Source organism: Thalassophryne amazonica, chromosome 20, assembly GCF_902500255.1.
Source record: "Thalassophryne amazonica chromosome 20, fThaAma1.1, whole genome shotgun sequence".
Taxonomy (NCBI): domain Eukaryota; kingdom Metazoa; phylum Chordata; class Actinopteri; order Batrachoidiformes; family Batrachoididae; genus Thalassophryne; species Thalassophryne amazonica.
Genome location: NC_047122.1, coordinates 25,889,470 through 25,908,729, shown reverse-complemented (window position 1 = coordinate 25,908,729; position 19,260 = coordinate 25,889,470). Strand labels below are relative to the sequence as shown.

The window sequence follows — 19,260 nt, the reverse complement described above, 5'->3', positions numbered from 1 at the left end:
ACGATTTGGAGCTTTTCTGCATCAATTTTTTTCCAGAAACTGTGAGAGACCTCCAGGTGGACACCGTTCGGAAAATTAATATGGCTTTCAGGGACGATTTTATGGGGATTACACAGATTAAGGAGTGATCCAGACGGTTTAAAGACCGCCCACAACTGCTGAGAGCGCGCTGCGCTCCGAGCGCCTATCGACAAGCTCAAACCCCGCTGAAACAACCAGATCATTTCCAACGTGAAGGCTTTGTTGATCCGGGACGTTGTCTGACTTTCACAAAAAGGCAGAAGGCGTGGACATCAGCACTTTTTCGGCACATTCCACTGTTACAGGAGTTTTTTTCATGGAAAGAAAAGCGGAGGGACGCGCGGAACTCCTGCTGATGTCCACGTCTTTTCACAATTCCTGTGCTAGTCAGACGACATACCGGATCACGACAGCGTCCAGTTTAGAAATGAACGGGACATTCCACTGTTACAGGAGTTTTTGTCATGGAAAGAGGAGCGGAGTTCCGCGTGTCGCGGTGGAGCCGCATGGCGTAAAGCAACACCGTGATGAAGCCTCACAGGACATGTTGGGGTATGTCCAGCTCATGCTCAATTTCTCGGATAATCACACCACTGAAAAGCAACCGACAACCGTCTGAAATCCACCTGAAAGCCATCCTGTGAGACTAACATGGAGGTGGTTTTGTGCCGCGTAATGAACGGCTCCGTGACGCGTCCCTCCGCTTTTCTTTCCATGAGAAAAACTCCTGTAACAGTGGAATGTGCTGAAAAAGTGCTGATGTCCACGTCTCCTGCCTTTTTGTGAAAGTTAGACGACGTCCCAGATCAATGCTCACACAAAGCCTGCTCACAGGCGAATGACGCAACTGACAGGCGTGAAAAAACTCACGCATGCGCACGAAGGTTCAAGCTTGGCTGATGCAATCACACGTGATTCAAATCCAGCCACATGGGGTGTGCAGCCAGTACATTCTGAGTGCCGGTCCCAAGCCCGGATAAATGAGGAGGGTTGCGTCAGGAAGGGCATCCGGTGTAAAACAAGCCAACCCAACTATGCAGACTCAGAATCGAATTCCCATACCGGATCGGTCGCGGCCCGGGTTAACAACGTCCGCCACCGGTGCTATTGCCCAACAGGGTGCCGGTGGAAATTGGGCTACTGCTGGGCGAAGACGACGAAGAAGAGGTGGAAAACATTGCCACGAACAGCGGGAGAAGAAGAAAACTAGAAGGGTGGAAATGAGAGTGGGGACTTTGAATGTTGGTAGTATGACTGGTAAAGGGAGAGAGCTGGCTGATATGATGGAGAGGAGAAAGGTAGACATATTGTGTGTGCAAGAGACCAAGTGGAAGGGAAGTAAGAGCAGGAGCATCGGCGGTGGGTACAAGTTGTTGTACCATGGTGAGGACAGGAAGAGAAATGGTGTTGGGGTCATTTTAAATGAAGAGTATGTTAAACATGTGTTGGAGGTTAAGCGAGTGTCTGACAGGGTGATGAGTGTGAAGTTGGAAATTGAAGGGGTGATGATGAATATCATCAGTGCATATGCCCCACAGGTAGGTTGTGAGATGAAGGAGAAAGATTTCTGGAGTGTGTTAGATGAGGTGGTGGAGAGTGTGCCCAAGCATGAAAGAGTGGTGATAGGAGCAGACTTCAATGGGCATGTTGGTGAAGGGAACAGAGGTGATGAGGAAGTAATGGGTAGATATGGTATCAAGGATAGGAATGGGGAAGGACAGATGGTAGTTGATTTTGCAAAAAGGATGGAAATGGCTGTGGTGAATACCTACTTTAAGAAAAGGGAGGAGAACAGGGTAACATATAAGAGTGGAGGAAGGTGCACACAGGTGGACTACATTCTTTATAGGAGATGCAAGCTAAAAGAAATCACAGACTGTAAGGTGGTAGCAGGAGAGAGTGTCACTAGACAGCATAGGATGGTTGTTTGTAGGATGACTTTAGAGGTAAAGAAGAAGAAGAGAGTGAGAGCTCAACAAAGGATCAGATGGTGGAAGCTGAAGGAGGAAGACTGTTGTGTGAAATTTAGCGAGCACGTGAGAGAAGCACTAGTTGGAGGGGAAGCAATTTTGGACAACTGGAAAAGTACTGCAGATGTGGTGAGGGAGACAGCTAGGGCAGTACTGGGTATGACATCTGGACAGTGGAAGGAAGACAAGGAGACTTGGTGGTGGAATGAAGAGGTCCAGGAAAGCATAAGGAGAAAGAGGTTGGCGAAAAAGTTTTGGGATAGTTGGAGAGATGAAGAAAGTAGACAGGAGTACAAGGAGATGCGGCATAAGGCGAGAAGAGAAGTGGCAAAAGCAAAGGAAAAGGCATATTGCGAGCTGTACAAGAAGTTGAATAGTAAGGAAGGAGAAAAGGACTTGTACCAATTGGCCAGACAAAGGGACAGAGCTGGAAAGGATGTGCAGCAGGTTAGGGTGGTAAAAGATGCACATGGTAATGTGCTGACAAGTGAGGAGTGTGTGCTGAGAAGGTGGAGGGAATATTTTGAAGAGTTGATGAATAAAGAAAATGAGCGAGAGAAAATGCTGGATGATGTGGTGAGAGTAAATCAGGAAGTAAAAGAGATTAGCAAGGAAGAAGTGAGGGCTGCTATGAAGAGGATGAAGAGTGGAAAGGCAGTTGGTCCAGATGACATTCCAATGGAGGCATGGAAATGTCTAGGAGAGATGGCAGTAGAGTTTCTAACCAGATTGTTTAATAAAATCTTGGAAAGTGAGAGGATGCCTGAGGAGTGGAGACGAAGTGTGCTGGTTCCTATTTTCAAGAACAAGGGTGATGTGCAGAGCTGCAGTAACTACAGAGGCATAAAGCTCATCAGCCACAGCATGAAGCTATGGGAAAGAGTAGTAGAAGCTAGGCTTAGAAAACAGGTGAAGATCTGTGAGCAGCAATATGGTTTCATGCTGAGAAAGAGCACTACAGATGCAATGTTTGCTCTGAGAATACTGTTGGAAAAGTACAGAGAAGGACAGAAAGACTTACATTGTGTGTTTGTGGACTTAGAAAAAGCTTATGATAGGGTGCCAAGAGAAGAGTTGTGGCATTGTATGAGGAAGTCTGGAGTGGCAGAGAAGTATGTTAGGGTAGTGCAGGACATGTACAAGAATAGTGTGACAGCGGTGAGATGCGCAGTCGGAATGACAGACTCATTCAAGGTGGAGGTGGGATTACACCAAGGATCAGCTCTGAGTCCTTTCTTGTTTGCAGTGGTGATGGACAGGTTGACAGATGAGATCAGACAGGAGTCCCCATGGACTATGATGTTTGCAGATGACATTGTGATCTGTAGTGAGAGTAGAGAGCAAGTTGAGTCTAGTCTGGAGAAGTGGAGATATGCTTTGGAGAGAAGGGGAATGAAAGTCAGTAGAAGCAAGAGTACATGTGTGTGAATGAGAGGGAGCCCAGTGGAATAGTGCAGTTACAAGGAGTAGAAGTGGTGAAAGTAGATGAGTTTAAATATTTGGGGTCAACTGTTCAAAGTAATGGAGAGTGTGGTAGAGTGGTGAAGAAGAGAGTGCAGGCAGGGTGGAGTGGGTGGAGAAAGGTGGCAGGAGTGATTTGTGACTGAAGAATATCAGCAAGAGTGAAGGGGAAAGTTTACAAAACAGTAGTGAGACCAGCTATGTTGTATGGTTTAGAGACAGTGGCACTAACAAAAAGACAGGAGGCAGAGCTGGAGGTGGCAGAGCTGAAGATGTTGAGATTCTCTTTGGGAGTGACAAGAATGGACAAGATTAGGAATGAACATATCAGAGGGACAGCTCAGGTGGGACGGTTTGGAGACAAAGTCAGAGAGAGATTGAGATGGTTTGGACATGTGCAGAGGAGGGACCCAGGGTATATAGGGAGAAGGATGCTGAGGATGGAGCCACCAGGCAGGAGAGAAGAGGGAGACCAAAGAGGAGGTTCATGGATGTGCTGAGAGAGGACATGCAGGTGGTTGGTGTGACAGAGGAAGATACAGAGGACAGGGTGAGATGGAAACGATTGATCTGCTGTGGCGACCCCTAACGGGAACAGCCAAAAGACAAAGAAGAAGATGGTTTTTGCAAAAAATAAAAAGGTCGGATACTTTTCTAACAGACCTCGTATTTCCACTGTTGTTGGATATTTATATCTATCAAAAAGGGAAAATGTATCTGTTACCTGGTTACTTATCATCCCCAGAGGTCATGTGACAGCTGGTTCTGTTTTTGTGTGTAACATGACTCACCTGGCAGCCATCACCTTCAGGGTGTTGCCGTCTCTGCATTTGGTGTTAGGTGGAAAACTGTGGGGGGCATGGTACTTACACACCACTTTACTGGTCCTACCATAGTTTGCCATCAATACTCTGATGACCTGTGACCCTGAACACAACAAAATCACTTCAATTACTGTGATGAACTGAATGATGGCGCCCTCTTCAGGTGGAACTGTTCAACAGTTTAATGCAATAGTCTTGGGCTGTGAACCAGTTTTGGTCAAAATGTTCTGTACCTGGAGAAAAAGTGGCTGCGTTATTGTCTTTAAATGTCTTAATTTAAATGGCTTGTAAGATGTAAAAAGCACACATGGATAGAAAACAGATCAGGAGATTACCATGCAACAAAGGAGACTAGTGCCCAGTTTGTTTTGATCCATCTTTACCTGATTTGGATATATTTACTTTCAGGTTAAAGCTGACAATCTGTATTACACGTGATCATATTTACAGTTTAAAAACAGGCCAATGTCCCAATATTTAGGACCCTAACTGTGCTGTCTAGTTGTGAAGATATTTCTTCCACTGAGATGCTGCTGTCTCTTTATATAAAATGTAAGACACAGGCTCTACCCGGTCTGAGGACTGTTGGATTCTGTGTCACAGACCAAAGATCCCACAGTCACATGCTTCCAATTAGACTTTAAAATTTAGATTTAGGCAGTTTTATTCAAACTGGGGAAAAAAAATGATTCTGGATCTGCCCCTAAATCTAATCAGCTGTTATTTGACAGGTTTAGACTCACCGCAGTAGAGCCACGCCTTCCTTTTCTGACAAACCTGGTTGATTTCTGAAAGGAGCAACACTTTCAGTACTTTACTGTAATGACTGTGATCATATTATTCTTGCATTTCTAAGAAATACTTACTCCCAAGTTGACAGGTGTATGATGTGTCCATCCAAACACATCTAGTCAGGCAGGGTTCAGACGAGTGACACAAACTCATTGGAATAGAACACTTGTACTGACCATTACACCTGCCAGCACAACAGAAACAACATCATCAGCAAACACCAGTGAGAAAACAGTGTCAGAAACAATGACATCATCACCAAACACCAGTGATGAATCAGTTTGGGAAATAATGACATCATCAGCAAACACCAGTGAGAAAACAGTGTCAGAAACACTGACACAGTGGTGGTCACAGCTAACCAAAAAGTTAGCTTCAATAACCGCCAATCTGCTAACTGAAAAATTAACTTTTATAATGCTACACCGCCAAAAAAATTTAACAGAAGTTAGAGCTAATCACTCACTTTTAGTATTGACTCAGTACACAGTTGGCTAAGCCAGTTTTGCATTTAAGCACCACAAACGCTGCTGGATAAATTCAAAAGTGATCAGAAACTAAAACCACTAGTAGGAAAGGAAAGGAAAGGAAAGGAAAGGAAAGGAAAGGAAAGGAAAGGAAAGGAAAGGAAAGGAAAGGAAAGGAAAGGAAAGGAAAGGAAAGGAAAGGAAAGGAAAGGGTTTAAAAAAAAAAAAAATTACTTTCAACATGCATCAATCAATCAATCAATCAATTTTTTTTTTTATATATAGCGCCAAATCACAACAAACAGCTGCCCCAAGGCGCCCCACATTGCAAGGCAAGGCCATACAATAATGATGTAAAACCCCAACGGTCAAAACGACCCCCTGTGAGCAAGCACTTGGCTACAGTGGGAAGGAAAAACTCCCTTTTAACAGGAAGAAACCTCCAGCAGAACCAGGCTCAGGGAGGGGCAGTCTTCTGCTGGGACTGGTTGGGGCTGAGGGAGAGAACCAGGAAAAAGATATGCTGTGGAGGGGAGCAGAGATCGATCACTAATGATTAAATGCAGAGTGGTGCATACAGAGCAAAAAGAGAAAGAAACAGTGCATCATGGGAACCCCCCAGCAGTCTACGTCTATAGCAGCATAACTAAGGGATGGTTCAGGGTCACCTGATCCAGCCCTAACTATAAGCTTTAGCAAAAAGGAAAGTTTTAAGCCTAATCTTAAAAGTAGAGAGGGTGTCTGTCTCCCTGATCTGAATTGGGAGCTGGTTCCACAGGAGAGGAGCCTGAAAGCTGAAGGCTCTGCCTCCCATTCTACTCTTACAAACCCTAGGAACTACAAGTAAGCCTGCAGTCTGAGAGCGAAGCGCTCTATTGGGGTGATATGGTACTACGAGGTCCCTAAGATAAGATGGGACCTGATTATTCAAAACCTTATAAGTAAGAAGAAGAATTTTAAATTCTATTCTAGAATTAACAGGAAGCCAATGAAGAGAGGCCAATATGGGTGAGATATGCTCTCTCCTTCTAGTCCCCGTCAGCACTCTAGCTGCAGCATTTTGAATTAACTGAAGGCTTTTTAGGGAACTTTTAGGACAACCTGATAATAATGAATTACAATAGTCCAGCCTAGAGGAAATAAATGCATGAATTAGTTTTTCAGCATCACTCTGAGACAAGACCTTTCTGATTTTAGAGATATTGCGTAAATGCAAAAAAGCAGTCCTACATATTTGTTTAATATGCGCTTTGAATGACATATCCTGATCAAAAATGACTCCAAGATTTCTCACAGTATTACTAGAGGTCAGGGTAATGCCATCCAGAGTAAGGATCTGGTTAGACACCATGTTTCTAAGATTTGTGGGGCCAAGTACAATAACTTCAGTTTTATCTGAGTTTAAAAGCAGGAAATTAGAGGTCATCCATGTCTTTATGTCTGTAAGACAATCCTGCAGTTTAGCTAATTGGTGTGTGTCCTCTGGCTTCATGGATAGATAAAGCTGGGTATCATCTGCGTAACAATGAAAATTTAAGCAATACCGTCTAATAATACTGCCTAAGGGAAGCATATATAAAGTGAATAAAATTGGTCCTAGCACAGAACCTTGTGGAACTCCATAATTAACTTTAGTCTGTGAAGAAGATTCCCCATTTACATGAACAAATTGTAATCTATTAGACAAATATGATTCAAACCACCGCAGCGCAGTGCCTTTAATACCTATGGCATGCTCTAATCTCTGTAATAAAATTTTATGGTCAACAGTATCAAAAGCAGCACTGAGGTCTAACAGAACAAGCACAGAGATGAGTCCACTGTCCGAGGCCATAAGAAGATCATTTGTAACCTTCACTAATGCTGTTTCTGTACTATGATGAATTCTAAAACCTGACTGAAACTCTTCAAATAGACCATTCCTCTGCAGATGATCAGTTAGCTGTTTTACAACTACCCTTTCAAGAATTTTTGAGAGAAAAGGAAGGTTGGAGATTGGCCTATAATTAGCTAAGATAGCTGGGTCAAGTGATGGCTTTTTAAGTAATGGTTTAATTACTGCCACCTTAAAAGCCTGTGGTACATAGCCAACTAACAAAGATAGATTGATCATATTTAAGATCGAAGCATTAAATAATGGTAGGGCTTCCTTGAGCAGCCTGGTAGGAATGGGGTCTAATAAACATGTTGATGGTTTGGATGAAGTAACTAATGAAAATAACTCAGACAGAACAATCGGAGAGAAAGAGTCTAACCAAATACCGGCATCACTAAAAGCAGCCAAAGATAACGATACGTCTTTGGGATGGTTATGAGTAATTTTTTCTCTAATAGTTAAAATTTTGTTAGCAAAGAAAGTCATGAACTCATTACTAGTTAAAGATAATGGAATACTCAGCTCAATAGAGCTCTGACTCTTTGTCAGCCTGGCTACAGTGCTGAAAAGAAACCTGGGGTTGTTCTTATTTTCTTCAATTAGTGATGAGTAGAAAGATGTCCTAGCTTTACGGAGGGCTTTTTTATAGAGCAACAGACTCTTTTTCCAGGCTAAGTGAAGATCTTCTAAATTAGTGAGACGCCATTTCCTCTCCAACTTACGGGTTATCTGCTTTAAGCTACGAGTTTGAGAGTTATACCATGGAGTCAGACACTTCTGATTTAAAGCTCTCTTTTTCAGAGGAGCTACAGCATCCAAAGTTGTCTTCAATGAGGATGTAAAACTATTGACGAGATACTCTATCTCCCTTACAGAGTTTAGGTAGCTACTCTGCACTGTGTTGTTATATGGCATTAGAGAACATAAAGAAGGAATCATATCCTTAAACCTAGTTACAGCGCTTTCTGAAAGACTTCTAGTGTAATGAAACTTATTCCCTACTGCTGGGTAGTCCATCAGAGTAAATGTAAATGTTATTAAAAAATGATCAGACAGAAGGGAGTTTTCAGGGAATACTGTTAAGTCTTCTATTTCCATACCATAAGTCAGAACAAGATCTAAGATATGATTAAAGTGGTGGGTGGACTCATTTACTTTTTGAGCAAAGCCAATAGAGTCTAATAATAGATTAAATGCAGTGTTGAGGCTGTCATTCTCAGCATCTGTGTGGATGTTAAAATCGCCCACTATAATTATCTTATCTGAGCTAAGCACTAAGTCAGACAAAAGGTCTGAAAATTCACAGAGAAACTCACAGTAACGACCAGGTGGACGATAGATAATAACAAATAAAACTGGTTTTTGGGACTTCCAATTTGGATGGACAAGACTAAGAGACAAGCTTTCAAATGAATTAAAGCTCTGTCTGGGTTTTTGATTAATTAATAAGCTGGAATGGAAGATTGCTGCTAATCCACCGCCCCGGCCCGTGCTACGAGCATTCTGACAGTTAGTGTGACTCGGGGGTGTTGACTCATTTAAACTAACATATTCATCCTGCTGTAACCAGGTTTCTGTTAGGCAGAATAAATCAATATGTTGATCAATTATTATATCATTTACCAACAGGGACTTAGAAGAGAGAGACCTAATGTTTAATAGACCACATTTAACTGTTTTAGTCTGTGGTGCAGTCCACTCAGACAGTGGGCAGGAGACATGAAACGCAAAGCACCTTTCACTCATGGTTTCATTTAAAACCAACTAATTCTGGACAGTTTATCAAAATTTACAGCACCTCTGTAATTTTTGCAAAGTGATAATGATATCAGTCTGTGTTATAATACTGCACATATTTAATGTGCTATTCTGAAGGTTTGAGCGTTAAACAGACACATGTGCTGATAGGCATTATGGGAAATTCAAATGATCTATTCTCATTACCCCCCCCCCCCCACCCCTGTCAAAAAGCAGAGAACACTGCCATCTACTGGGTGTGAGTGTGAATAGAACAACTGTAATTTGTGTGTGTGGTATTGAGGTTTCAAATCCCGCAAAATGTCACAAAATTTCGGAGAGTTCTGAGAGTTTGCATTGAGACGGTCTGATCAGGCTGCAATTTAACTGCTGCACTGCACACTGTTAGATAATATCTGTGCTAATTCTTTATTTTATGTTAGCTATCAAGTATTTGTCTGTTATTTGTTTGGAAGTTCTGAGAAATATAAGTTAAGTTTCATTTCCATCATATGTCCAAGTTTCAGACACAGGGAGAGCTCCCCCTGTTGGTGAGAGCCAGTAACATTAGAAATATAAGACAAAACCACACCCATTGTCAATGCCCGCATTGTATAAATGTGTTGTACAAGCAACTTTGTGTGCCTTCACAGGATGGACACTGTCTGTGAAGGACACAGGCCTGTTTTTTGTCATGGGCTTTAAGCTAAAAATGAGGAACACAGTGGTGTTTCAGCAACTTTTCAATTGTCTCATGCAGTAATCTCTTATAAATGTTATGAAAGGCATTAAAAGCTACATTTTGGTCATGTAGTTTCTCTGTGCTATTTTGACTGCAGTAACTCCCTGGTGCACAAGGGATAATGGGATATCTCAATGGGATGAATTGTGTTACTTTAAAATGATGTACTGTCATGAAACTGAAATAAATTTAAAAAACCATGCCAATTTTGACACCCCCTGTAAAGTTACTGTAACTTGTGTGTTGGTTTTTACAATGCGTGAGATTGGCGATTAGGGATGGGTATCGAGAACTGGTTCCTTTCGGGTATCGTTAAGAAATTATTCGATCCACCGACATCAATAAGCTTTGTGCTTAACGATTCTGTTATCGGTCCTTCAGAGTGGCCTTTGTTTTGGGGGTGTTTGTCAGGAAAATGATCATTTCTCTACATTGATTACAGACCCTGCAGCGGGTCCGTAATCAACTTCAAGTAATTCAAAGCAGCGCGGCTTTGCTTTGAACCTTGAACCAATTGAAGCAGTGGTTCGCAGATTGAAGCAATGCTTCGATCTATTGCTTCGTTTATTCTTTCTTTCGCTTAATTTTCCCCCGCTAAAACCCTAAAGAGCATACGTCTGTGAGTATTGTTTACCTTTTCTATGTTAAACCGACCTGTTATGGTCTTCTGAAACAGTTGATAGATGTATTTTATAACTTAAAAATGGGAGCGACGCTAACACGTTAGCATGTCTATGGCATTTTCAATGTTAAAAGTTAGCATTAAGCAGTTGCAGCTGTCATCATGTTCGGGTGCATTTGTTTTCAAATTGTAATATTTCTTAAATGTATTTTTGCTTATATATTAATAATCTAATGATTATTATATACAATTTTAGAGAAAGAGACAAAAAGAACCTGAATAGAAACACAACAGAAAATCTAAAAGCAACTAACAAAGAGCATACATAAATAAATAAATACATACATACAGAAATAAATAAGTGTTTCCTGTGAACACCTAGTGACTCTTACACCTCCATTTCATCCCTGTCTTATTTAAGTTTAATGACAGTTTGTTTTGGTCAAACCATATTTTCAGTTTGTTAATTTCTTCAGTGATTTCCTCCAGAACTATCTGCCAAGCCAGAAAACTGCTGCATCCTAGTAAGAGCAGAATACTACTGGAATGAATTTGAATAAGGAAAGTTTTTTTTGTTTTGTTTTTTTTTCTCACCTAAATGGATTCAGCACTCACTGCAGTTTATTGTCTGGAATAGTCCCAGATTGCATTTCAGAGCTTCTAGAATTGAAACATTTTTGTGCGGATGGTGTTGGGGGGTAATTTTGGGTTTCAGCTTTTTTTGTTTTTCACCACTTTCATCCCTGAATATGTCAATCGTGAGTCAATTTTGTGCGGATTAAAGTTACTAACTGGGACTCCTGTCTTGTTGCGAGAAAGAAATGAGAATCGTCCTCCGTTCTGTTCACACAGCTCCAAACGCTGCGCGGCTCTCTGACGAGTCAAGTTAGAACGATAGAATCCAGTCTGAATTAATAACTTCAAAGTGAAACACCGTTTTGTTTATTTTTATTTATGTCCAGAAATCAAGGATCGATAAGGAATCGGATCGATAAGCAGAATCAATAATGGCATCGATATCGATAAAATCTTATCACTACCCATCCCTATTGGTGATCCACCTATATTGAGAAAGTCTGAGCATAAAACTGCTTTTGAGATTCACAAATATGTTGGTCACTCCCACCCAGTAGATGGCAGTGTTCTCTGCCTTTTTAACAGGGAAGAGGAAGTGATGAGAGCAGATCATTTGAATTTCCCATCAAACATTCAGAATTACCGCATTACTTTTAGAAAATGTGCAAGAGTTGACATTAATTTTGATAAACTGTCCAGAAATAGTTGGTTTTAAATGAAACCATGAGTGAAAGGTGCTTTGCGCTTCATGTCTCCTCCCTGTCTTGAGTACTGGCATATATATATATATATATATATATATATATAACCTTATCACTGCTATGCTGATGATACTCATTTGTCAATGCCGATAACTGCTGGTAATGTCATCCACATAAAATCCTTAGACGATTGCCTTGGAACAGTGAGAAGCTGGATATCTAGCAACTTCATACTTTTATACTCTAATAAGACTGAAATGATGGTTCTTGGTCCAGACATTGGCATCAATTTGACCAGCTAATGGTTACCTGAGGCTCGTGTGTCATACATTGCACTGACAAAGTGAGGAACCTTGGGGTACTTTTTGATCCTACGTTGTCCTTTGACATCCACATTAGAGATATTACGAGGACTGCTTTCTTCCACCTGCGAAATATAGTGAAGATTCATCCCATCCTGTCTATGGCTGATAATGAGACCCTGATTCATGCATTTGTCTCTTCTAGATTGGACTACTGCAATGTTCTATTTTCTGGTTTTCCGCAGCCCAGCATTAGGGGTCTCCAATTACTTCAAAATGCTGCTGCCAGACTTTTGACACGAAGCAGAAACTTTGACCCCATTACACCCATTTTGGTATCTCTTCAATGGCTTCCTGTCCCTGTGGATCAGATTTTAAGGTTCTGTTACTAGCCTATAAAATTGTTCACGGACTGGCACCTCCCTACCTAGCTGACCTAATTAAACCCTACGTACCAGCCCGGGTTTACCGGCATATTATGTTACTATGCTTTTTACTCTTTTCATTAATTTCATTAATTTTTAGGAAATGGAGCGGGCTACGGCCTCAACTTTATCTAAATTCTGGGTGCTTTAGTGAGGCTTAGGGCCAGTGGCCACCTATCACCTTAGTATTTCTTTTGTTTTTCTTGTTATTAAATGCCGACAAATTATACTGTATTTGTTGTCTTTCTGGTGTGTGATTCTGCTTTTATTTTCTCTGTTTGAGGTGCAGCTCCATCCACAGATGCGTGTGGTGTCTGCTTTGGAAACCCCTCTGTCCTGTGCACTGGCAACATTTGTTCTATATTGTTTTGTGAATTGTTTTGTAAATCATGTCAGCAGTATGGCCCAAGCAGAGGGTCACCCCTTTGAGTCTGGTCTGCTTGAAGTTTCTTCCTCAGAGGGAGTTTTTCCTTACCACTGTCGCCTGTGTGCTTCTTTGAGGTTGGTAAGGTTAGAACTTACTTGTTTGAAGCGCCTTGAGGCAACTTCTTTGTGATTTGGTGCTATATAAATGAAAATAAATTGAAAATTGAAATTGAATTAACATGCAGGATTTTAGGTTTTACAGGTGTTTGACCGTTAAGCTCTACTCACTAGGCCAGGAACAAAAAAATATTAGTGGACTGAAAGTTACCAAAACTAAATTTAGCAGAAGCTCATTGGTCTGCTGATGGTTTTCAAAGTTATCTGCAAAGCTAATCCACTAACAAAAATGTTAGCTTTGCTAATTAGCAGTTAGCAGATTAGCGGAACTGTGCTCACCACTGCACTGACGTCATCACAAATGACACTGAGAAAACTGTGATGGAAATGATGACATCATCAGCAAAAACCAGTTACAAAACTGTGATGAAACAATGACATCATCAGCAAACACCAGTGAGAAAATTGTAATGGAAATAATGACATCAGCAAATGCCAGTGATAAAACTCTGATCTGAACATGTCTTATTTGGTTTTGAGGGGATCTTTTTAAGTTGTTTTTTTTTTCTGCTCTGAGGTCCATAAGAACTTGAACAGTGGCTCTGTGTTCAACCAATATGTTGACACTAAATGATAACAGACTGATAAGCAAACAACGATGATGACAACAGTCTGTCTTCCCAGGTGGAACTTTGGTTTGATCCCACTCCCAAACACAGCATTTACATGTGCACTAGAGTACAAATCAGAATCCCACTTTATGAGTAATCCAACAGACAGACAGACTGACAGACTGCAATGAAAATGTAAGTTGTCAGCGATGTTTGATGCCATTGTCCCATTACTTATGGTCCTAAACGTAAATTGGACAAATATTTTTCAATCTGATGCTGAATTTAAAGTGCTTATGACTAGTAAATAAAATGTCAAATGAGCTGACTATTCTAAATAAATAATTATGAATATATTGATGTATTTCATTTGTTTGTGCTATATGACCAAAGAAATTAAGTCAACATGGGGAAATCACCATGATTTATCTGCCTCTGGTAGATGCTCAGAAACCTCAAGCTGTGAGGAACATGAATTTTGGTGACATCTCACCATTTCACCAGTGGTGTCAAAGTACACACATTTGTTACTTAAGTAGAAGTATAGATACTGCAGTTTAAAAACACTCTGGTAAAAGTTGAAGTATCAACTTGACCTCTTTACTCAAGTAAAAGTGAAAAAGTATGTACTCCAAAACCTACTTAAAGTATAAAAGTATAAAGTAACCTTTAAAAAAAAAAAAAGGTAGATGCCACTATATGAATTAGTTTTAGATAGTTTTACATCCTCATTGAAGACAACTTTGGATGCTGTAGCTTCTCTGAAAAAGAGAGCTTTAAATCAGAAGTGCCTGACTCCGTGGTATAACTCACAAACTCGTAGCTTAAAGCAGATAACCCGTAAGCTGGAGAGGAAATGGCGTCTCACTAATTTAGAAGATCTTCACTTAGCCTGGAAAAAGAGTCTGTTGCTCTATAAAAAAGCCCTCTGTAAAGCTAGGACATCTTACTACTCATCACCAATTGAAGAAAATAAGAACAACCCCAGGTTTCTTTTCAGCACTGTAGCCAGGCTGACAAAGAGTCAGAGCTCTATTGAGCCGAGTATTCCTTTAACTTTAACTAGTAATGACTTCATGACTTTCTTTGCTAATAAAATTTTAACTATTAGAGAAAAAATTACTCATAACCATCCCAACGTATCGTTATCTTTGGCTGCTTTCAATGATGCCGGTATTTGGTTAGACTCTTTCTCTCCGATTGTTCTGTCTGAGTTATTTTCATTAGTTACTTCCTCCAAACCATCAACATGTCTATTAGACCCCATTCCTACCAGGCTGCTCAAGGAAGCCCTACCATTAATTAATGCTTCGATCTTAAATATGATCAATCTATCTTTATTAGTTGGCTATGTACCACAGGCTAATAAGGTGGCAGTAATTAAACCATTACTTAAAAAGCCATCACTTGACCCAGCTATCTTAGCTAATTATAGGCCAATCTCCAACCTTCCTTTTCTCTCAAAAATTCTTGAAAGGGTAGTTGTAAAACAGCTAACTGATCAACTGCAGAGGAATGGTCTATTTGAAGAGTTTCAGTCAGGGTTTAGAATTCATCATAGTACAGAAACAGCATTAGTGAAGGTTACAAATGATCTTCTTATGGCCTCAGAGAGTGGACTCATCTCTGTGCTTGTTCTGTTAGACCTCAGTGCTGCTTTTGATACTGTTGACCATAAAATTTTATTACAGAGATTAGAGCATACCATAGGTATTAAAGGCACTGCGCTGCGGTGGTTTGAATCATATTTATCTAATAGATTACAATTTGTTCATGTAAATGGGGAATCTTCTTCACAGACAAAGGTTAATTATGGAGTTCCACAAGGTTCTGTGCTAGGACCAATTTTATTCACTTTATACATGTTTCCCTTAGGCAGTATTATTAGACGGCATTGCTTAAATTTTCATTGTTACGCAGATGATACCCAGCTTTATCTATCCATGAAGCCAGAGGACACACACCAATTAGCTAAACTGTAGGATTGTCTTACAGACATAAAGACATGGATGACCTCTAATTTCCTGCTTTTAAACTCAGATAAAACTGAAGTTATTGTACTTGGCCCCACAAATCTTAGAAACATGGTGTCTAACCAGATCCTTACTCTGGATAGCATTACCCTGACCTCTAGTAATACTGTGAGAAATCTTGGAGTCATTTTTGATCAGGATATGTCATTCAGTGCGCATATTAAACAAATATGTAGGACTGCTTTGTTTGCATTTGCGCAATATCTCTAAAATTAGAAAGGTCTTGTCTCAGAGTGATGCTGAAAAACTAATTCATGCATTTATTTCCTCTAGGCTGGACTATTGTAATTCATTATTATCAGGTTGTCCTAAAAGTTCCCTGAAAAGCCTTCAGTTAATTCAAAATGCTGCAGCTAGAGTACTGACAGGGACTAGAAGGAGAGAGCATATCTCACCCATATTGGCCTCTCTTCATTGGCTTCCTGTTAATTCTAGAATAGAATTTAAAATTCTTCTTCTTACTTATAAGGTTTTGAATAATCAGGTCCCATCTTATCTTAGGGACCTCATAGTACCATATCACCCCAATAGAGCGCTTCGCTCTCAGACTGCAGGCTTACTTGTAGTTCCTAGGGTTTGTAAGAGTAGAATGGGAGGCAGATGTAACCCAGTGTTAAAAATGAGATAAATAAAATGAACATTTTTTTTTACCGGAGCATAAATAGTGATAAAATAACAGAGAGATATAAGTTCATAAGTATGTTGACATAAACATACTAAAAGAAAAAAAAAAAAAGAAGAGTTAAGGAGTTGTAAGCTTAAGTTAAAATGTTTTGATTGACACACTGAGCAACCAATAGCAGTAAGCCTGGTGTGATATTAACCAATAAGGTCAACGGTTGAACCGCGGGGCATTGCACAACGCTGCGCCTTGCTCAGTCTTTCATCAGACGCTGACCAGAGAACCCCCTGCTCGTGTGTTACGCGTGGAAATTGGTTTTCCTCTATGGATACAATTGTTGCTGGGTAAGCGCAAACAATTGCTATAACTGCCTGAAGTATCATACGTTGCATATTTGTGACAAAGCCTTTGTTAAATCTTAAGATACTGAAGTGCCGAGTGCCCGTGGAAGCCTCAGGAAACCCCGTAGCCTTGTTAGCACATTGTGCCCTGTATCGGTGAGTCCCATACAAAATGAATTGTGCTAACGTAGCATGCTAATTTTCGCTAGCTTTTTCCATTTTATTAGGCCAAAATGATTAGCTGTGTGTCGATTAATTAAATCAGCACCGCAATTAAAAGGTACAATGTAAAGTCTTGTGTTTTGTTGTGAACGGTTGTATATTTCTGTAATTTTGAAGCGACAGTCTATCAGCTAAGCTAAGCTGTTAACGTAGTTCTTAAGCCCTGGGAATAGTAATTGGAAAACTACAATTGCAATTCACTGCCTCTTTCTAATCTTTTGGTACAAATGATTAGATCAAGACGCCAACAAGTATTCCAAATGTACTTTAAAGGTGTGTTGTTGTTTTTTTTGATGTGTACTATGCACTCCAAACAATGGAATTAGTACAATTACTGTATTATCACATTCCAACTATGTTATTTGGTATATTGATGTGGTAATGATGTAATCGTGAACCTTAGGAATTCATAATGTTGTACAACATATTTTATTTTGAAAATTGAATGTGTACAGTAGTTGTGGGTATTGTAGTTCTATAGTACATATTTTAAGCTACTTTATTCTGACCTTATCCATAGGTCAGGTTTTATGTTGGGATCAAAGTCCAAATCGCAGACGTGCAGAGGACGAACAGATCAAGATTCCCAGTACTGGATGGCGAGCCCCAGCCCAAGAGTCAAATGAACTGATAGATTGTAGCCCGACAGGTTATAAAATACACTGAACACTGAGCGAACCTAAAGAAGCAAGAAAAGACTAAAGGACTATACCGGAGTATATTTTATTTCATTTGGATATATTTTATTTTATTTTTATTTTATTTTTTTCAAAGAGCGCTCTCATTTAATTTTGTACTGCCATTTTAGTTCAATTGAGTTCATTGACATTAAATTTTGTATACATAGTTTTCCAGTTAAACAAAGTGTTGTTATGTCTTATGTTGATACACCCCTAGGCTCTTTCAAATCTATAATCTTCTGATCAGGCCATTTCCTCTTTTCTCTGCTGATACATACAGTGGAGATAAATAGACTTCCATTTCCAAATACTGACACAAAGGTCAAGAAATACTAGAAGGGTTACATAAAGTGGCGAGCCAGCCAGGAGCCTAGAGAGTTGTGTAACAACATAAGAATAACCCCCAGGAATCAAACTAAATGGTTTAAACACTGTTAGAATGGAGTTTGTCGAAAAACTTGGTGTCAAAGTTCCGAATGCACTTATTGTTAGTGGTTTTATTGGATCAGAAAAAGGTGAAGAGCTTTTGGAGTACCTAGAGCAGCATGGTGCAGTCACTAGGGTGTTAACTGTTCCTGAGGCATCCGTATTTAAAGGCAGCAGGATTATTGAGTTTGAATCTGGTAGAGCTCTACAAACTTTAGCTCCATCTTTGCCTTATACATTTGTACCCACCGACAATCCTGATCTTAAATATTGCATTCAGGTTTTGAAAGATGTGTACACCAGGACAGTAGGGAGTAGTGCTACTGACACGTACCTTAGTGAACTAAAGGATTTAGCCAAGTTAAGTGGGAAAGACTACGAAGATGTGTTGCGGGAGGTTATGTCTACCATTGAAAAGTCCATTGGTACTGCAGATGCTGAGCCAAACACTCCCATTGAGCCTGCACAGAGTTCAGTTTCACCTCCACATCAAGTTGAAGCCCCACACACTCCAAAATCCTTCCAATACTCATGTCAAAGCCCCTTCAGACAAAATGTGACATCTCAAATGTTGAGTCCAGACGATCTTAGCCCACCTGAAATTCAGAAAATCGTAGTTGAGCATATTGTTAAAAATGCGGAAAAGACACCAAGTTCTCACCCCTCATTAAGACTGCGTGCTTTTTCTGGTAAAGTACCCAGACCTTACAGTGAAGCTGACTACAAAATGTGGCGTTTTCATGTTGACCACCTGATTGAAGATTCTTCTCTTTCTGACTTGGAAAAAACTCGGAGAATTCTGGAAAGTTTGCTTGCTCCTGCTTCTGACGTTATCCGTCCCCTTGGGCCTGAAGCGACCCCTAAAGACTACCTTAAGCTTTTGGACTCAGCCTTTGGTACAGTTGAAGATGGTGAAGAACTGCTTGTGCGATTTATGAACACTCTCCAAGACCCGGGTGAGAGACCTTCGGCTTACTTGCATCGCCTGCAGGTGGCACTAAATCTTGTAATGTGTAGAGGAGGTATTGAGCAAAATGACATGAGCAGACAACTTGTGAAACAGTTCAATAGAGGCTGTTGGGACAATGGCCTGTTAACAGAACTGCAGTCAGAGCTAAAACAAAGAGATCCACCTTCTTTTGCCGAGTTATTACTTTTCCTTTGCACTGCCGAAAACAGACAAGAAGTCAAAAACACACGAATGAAAAAACATTTTAGCACCACCAAACAAAAAGCAGTCTCTCACGAACAAACTGTCACAGAAACGAACAAAAACCCAACCGAAACAGAATCAAGCAGTATAAAAGAGTTGAAAAAACAAGTCGC

The 19,260-nt window shown here is 40.4% G+C and overlaps 1 protein-coding gene across 1 annotated transcript in view; it reads right to left on the bottom strand.

Moving 5' to 3' along the window:
* The window catches only part of LOC117502208 (L-rhamnose-binding lectin CSL3-like), a 45,156-nt gene that overhangs the window by 1,143 nt on the left and 24,753 nt on the right, over positions 1 to 19,260 (bottom strand). The window contains exons 5-7 of the mRNA XM_034161242.1: positions 5,143 to 5,252; positions 5,020 to 5,064; positions 4,244 to 4,379 (exon numbers count right to left, since the gene is read on the bottom strand). Of these exons, the coding sequence (XP_034017133.1) occupies positions 4,244 to 4,379; positions 5,020 to 5,064; positions 5,143 to 5,252 (291 nt within the window). The remainder of the gene's footprint in view (positions 1 to 4,243; positions 4,380 to 5,019; positions 5,065 to 5,142; positions 5,253 to 19,260) is intronic.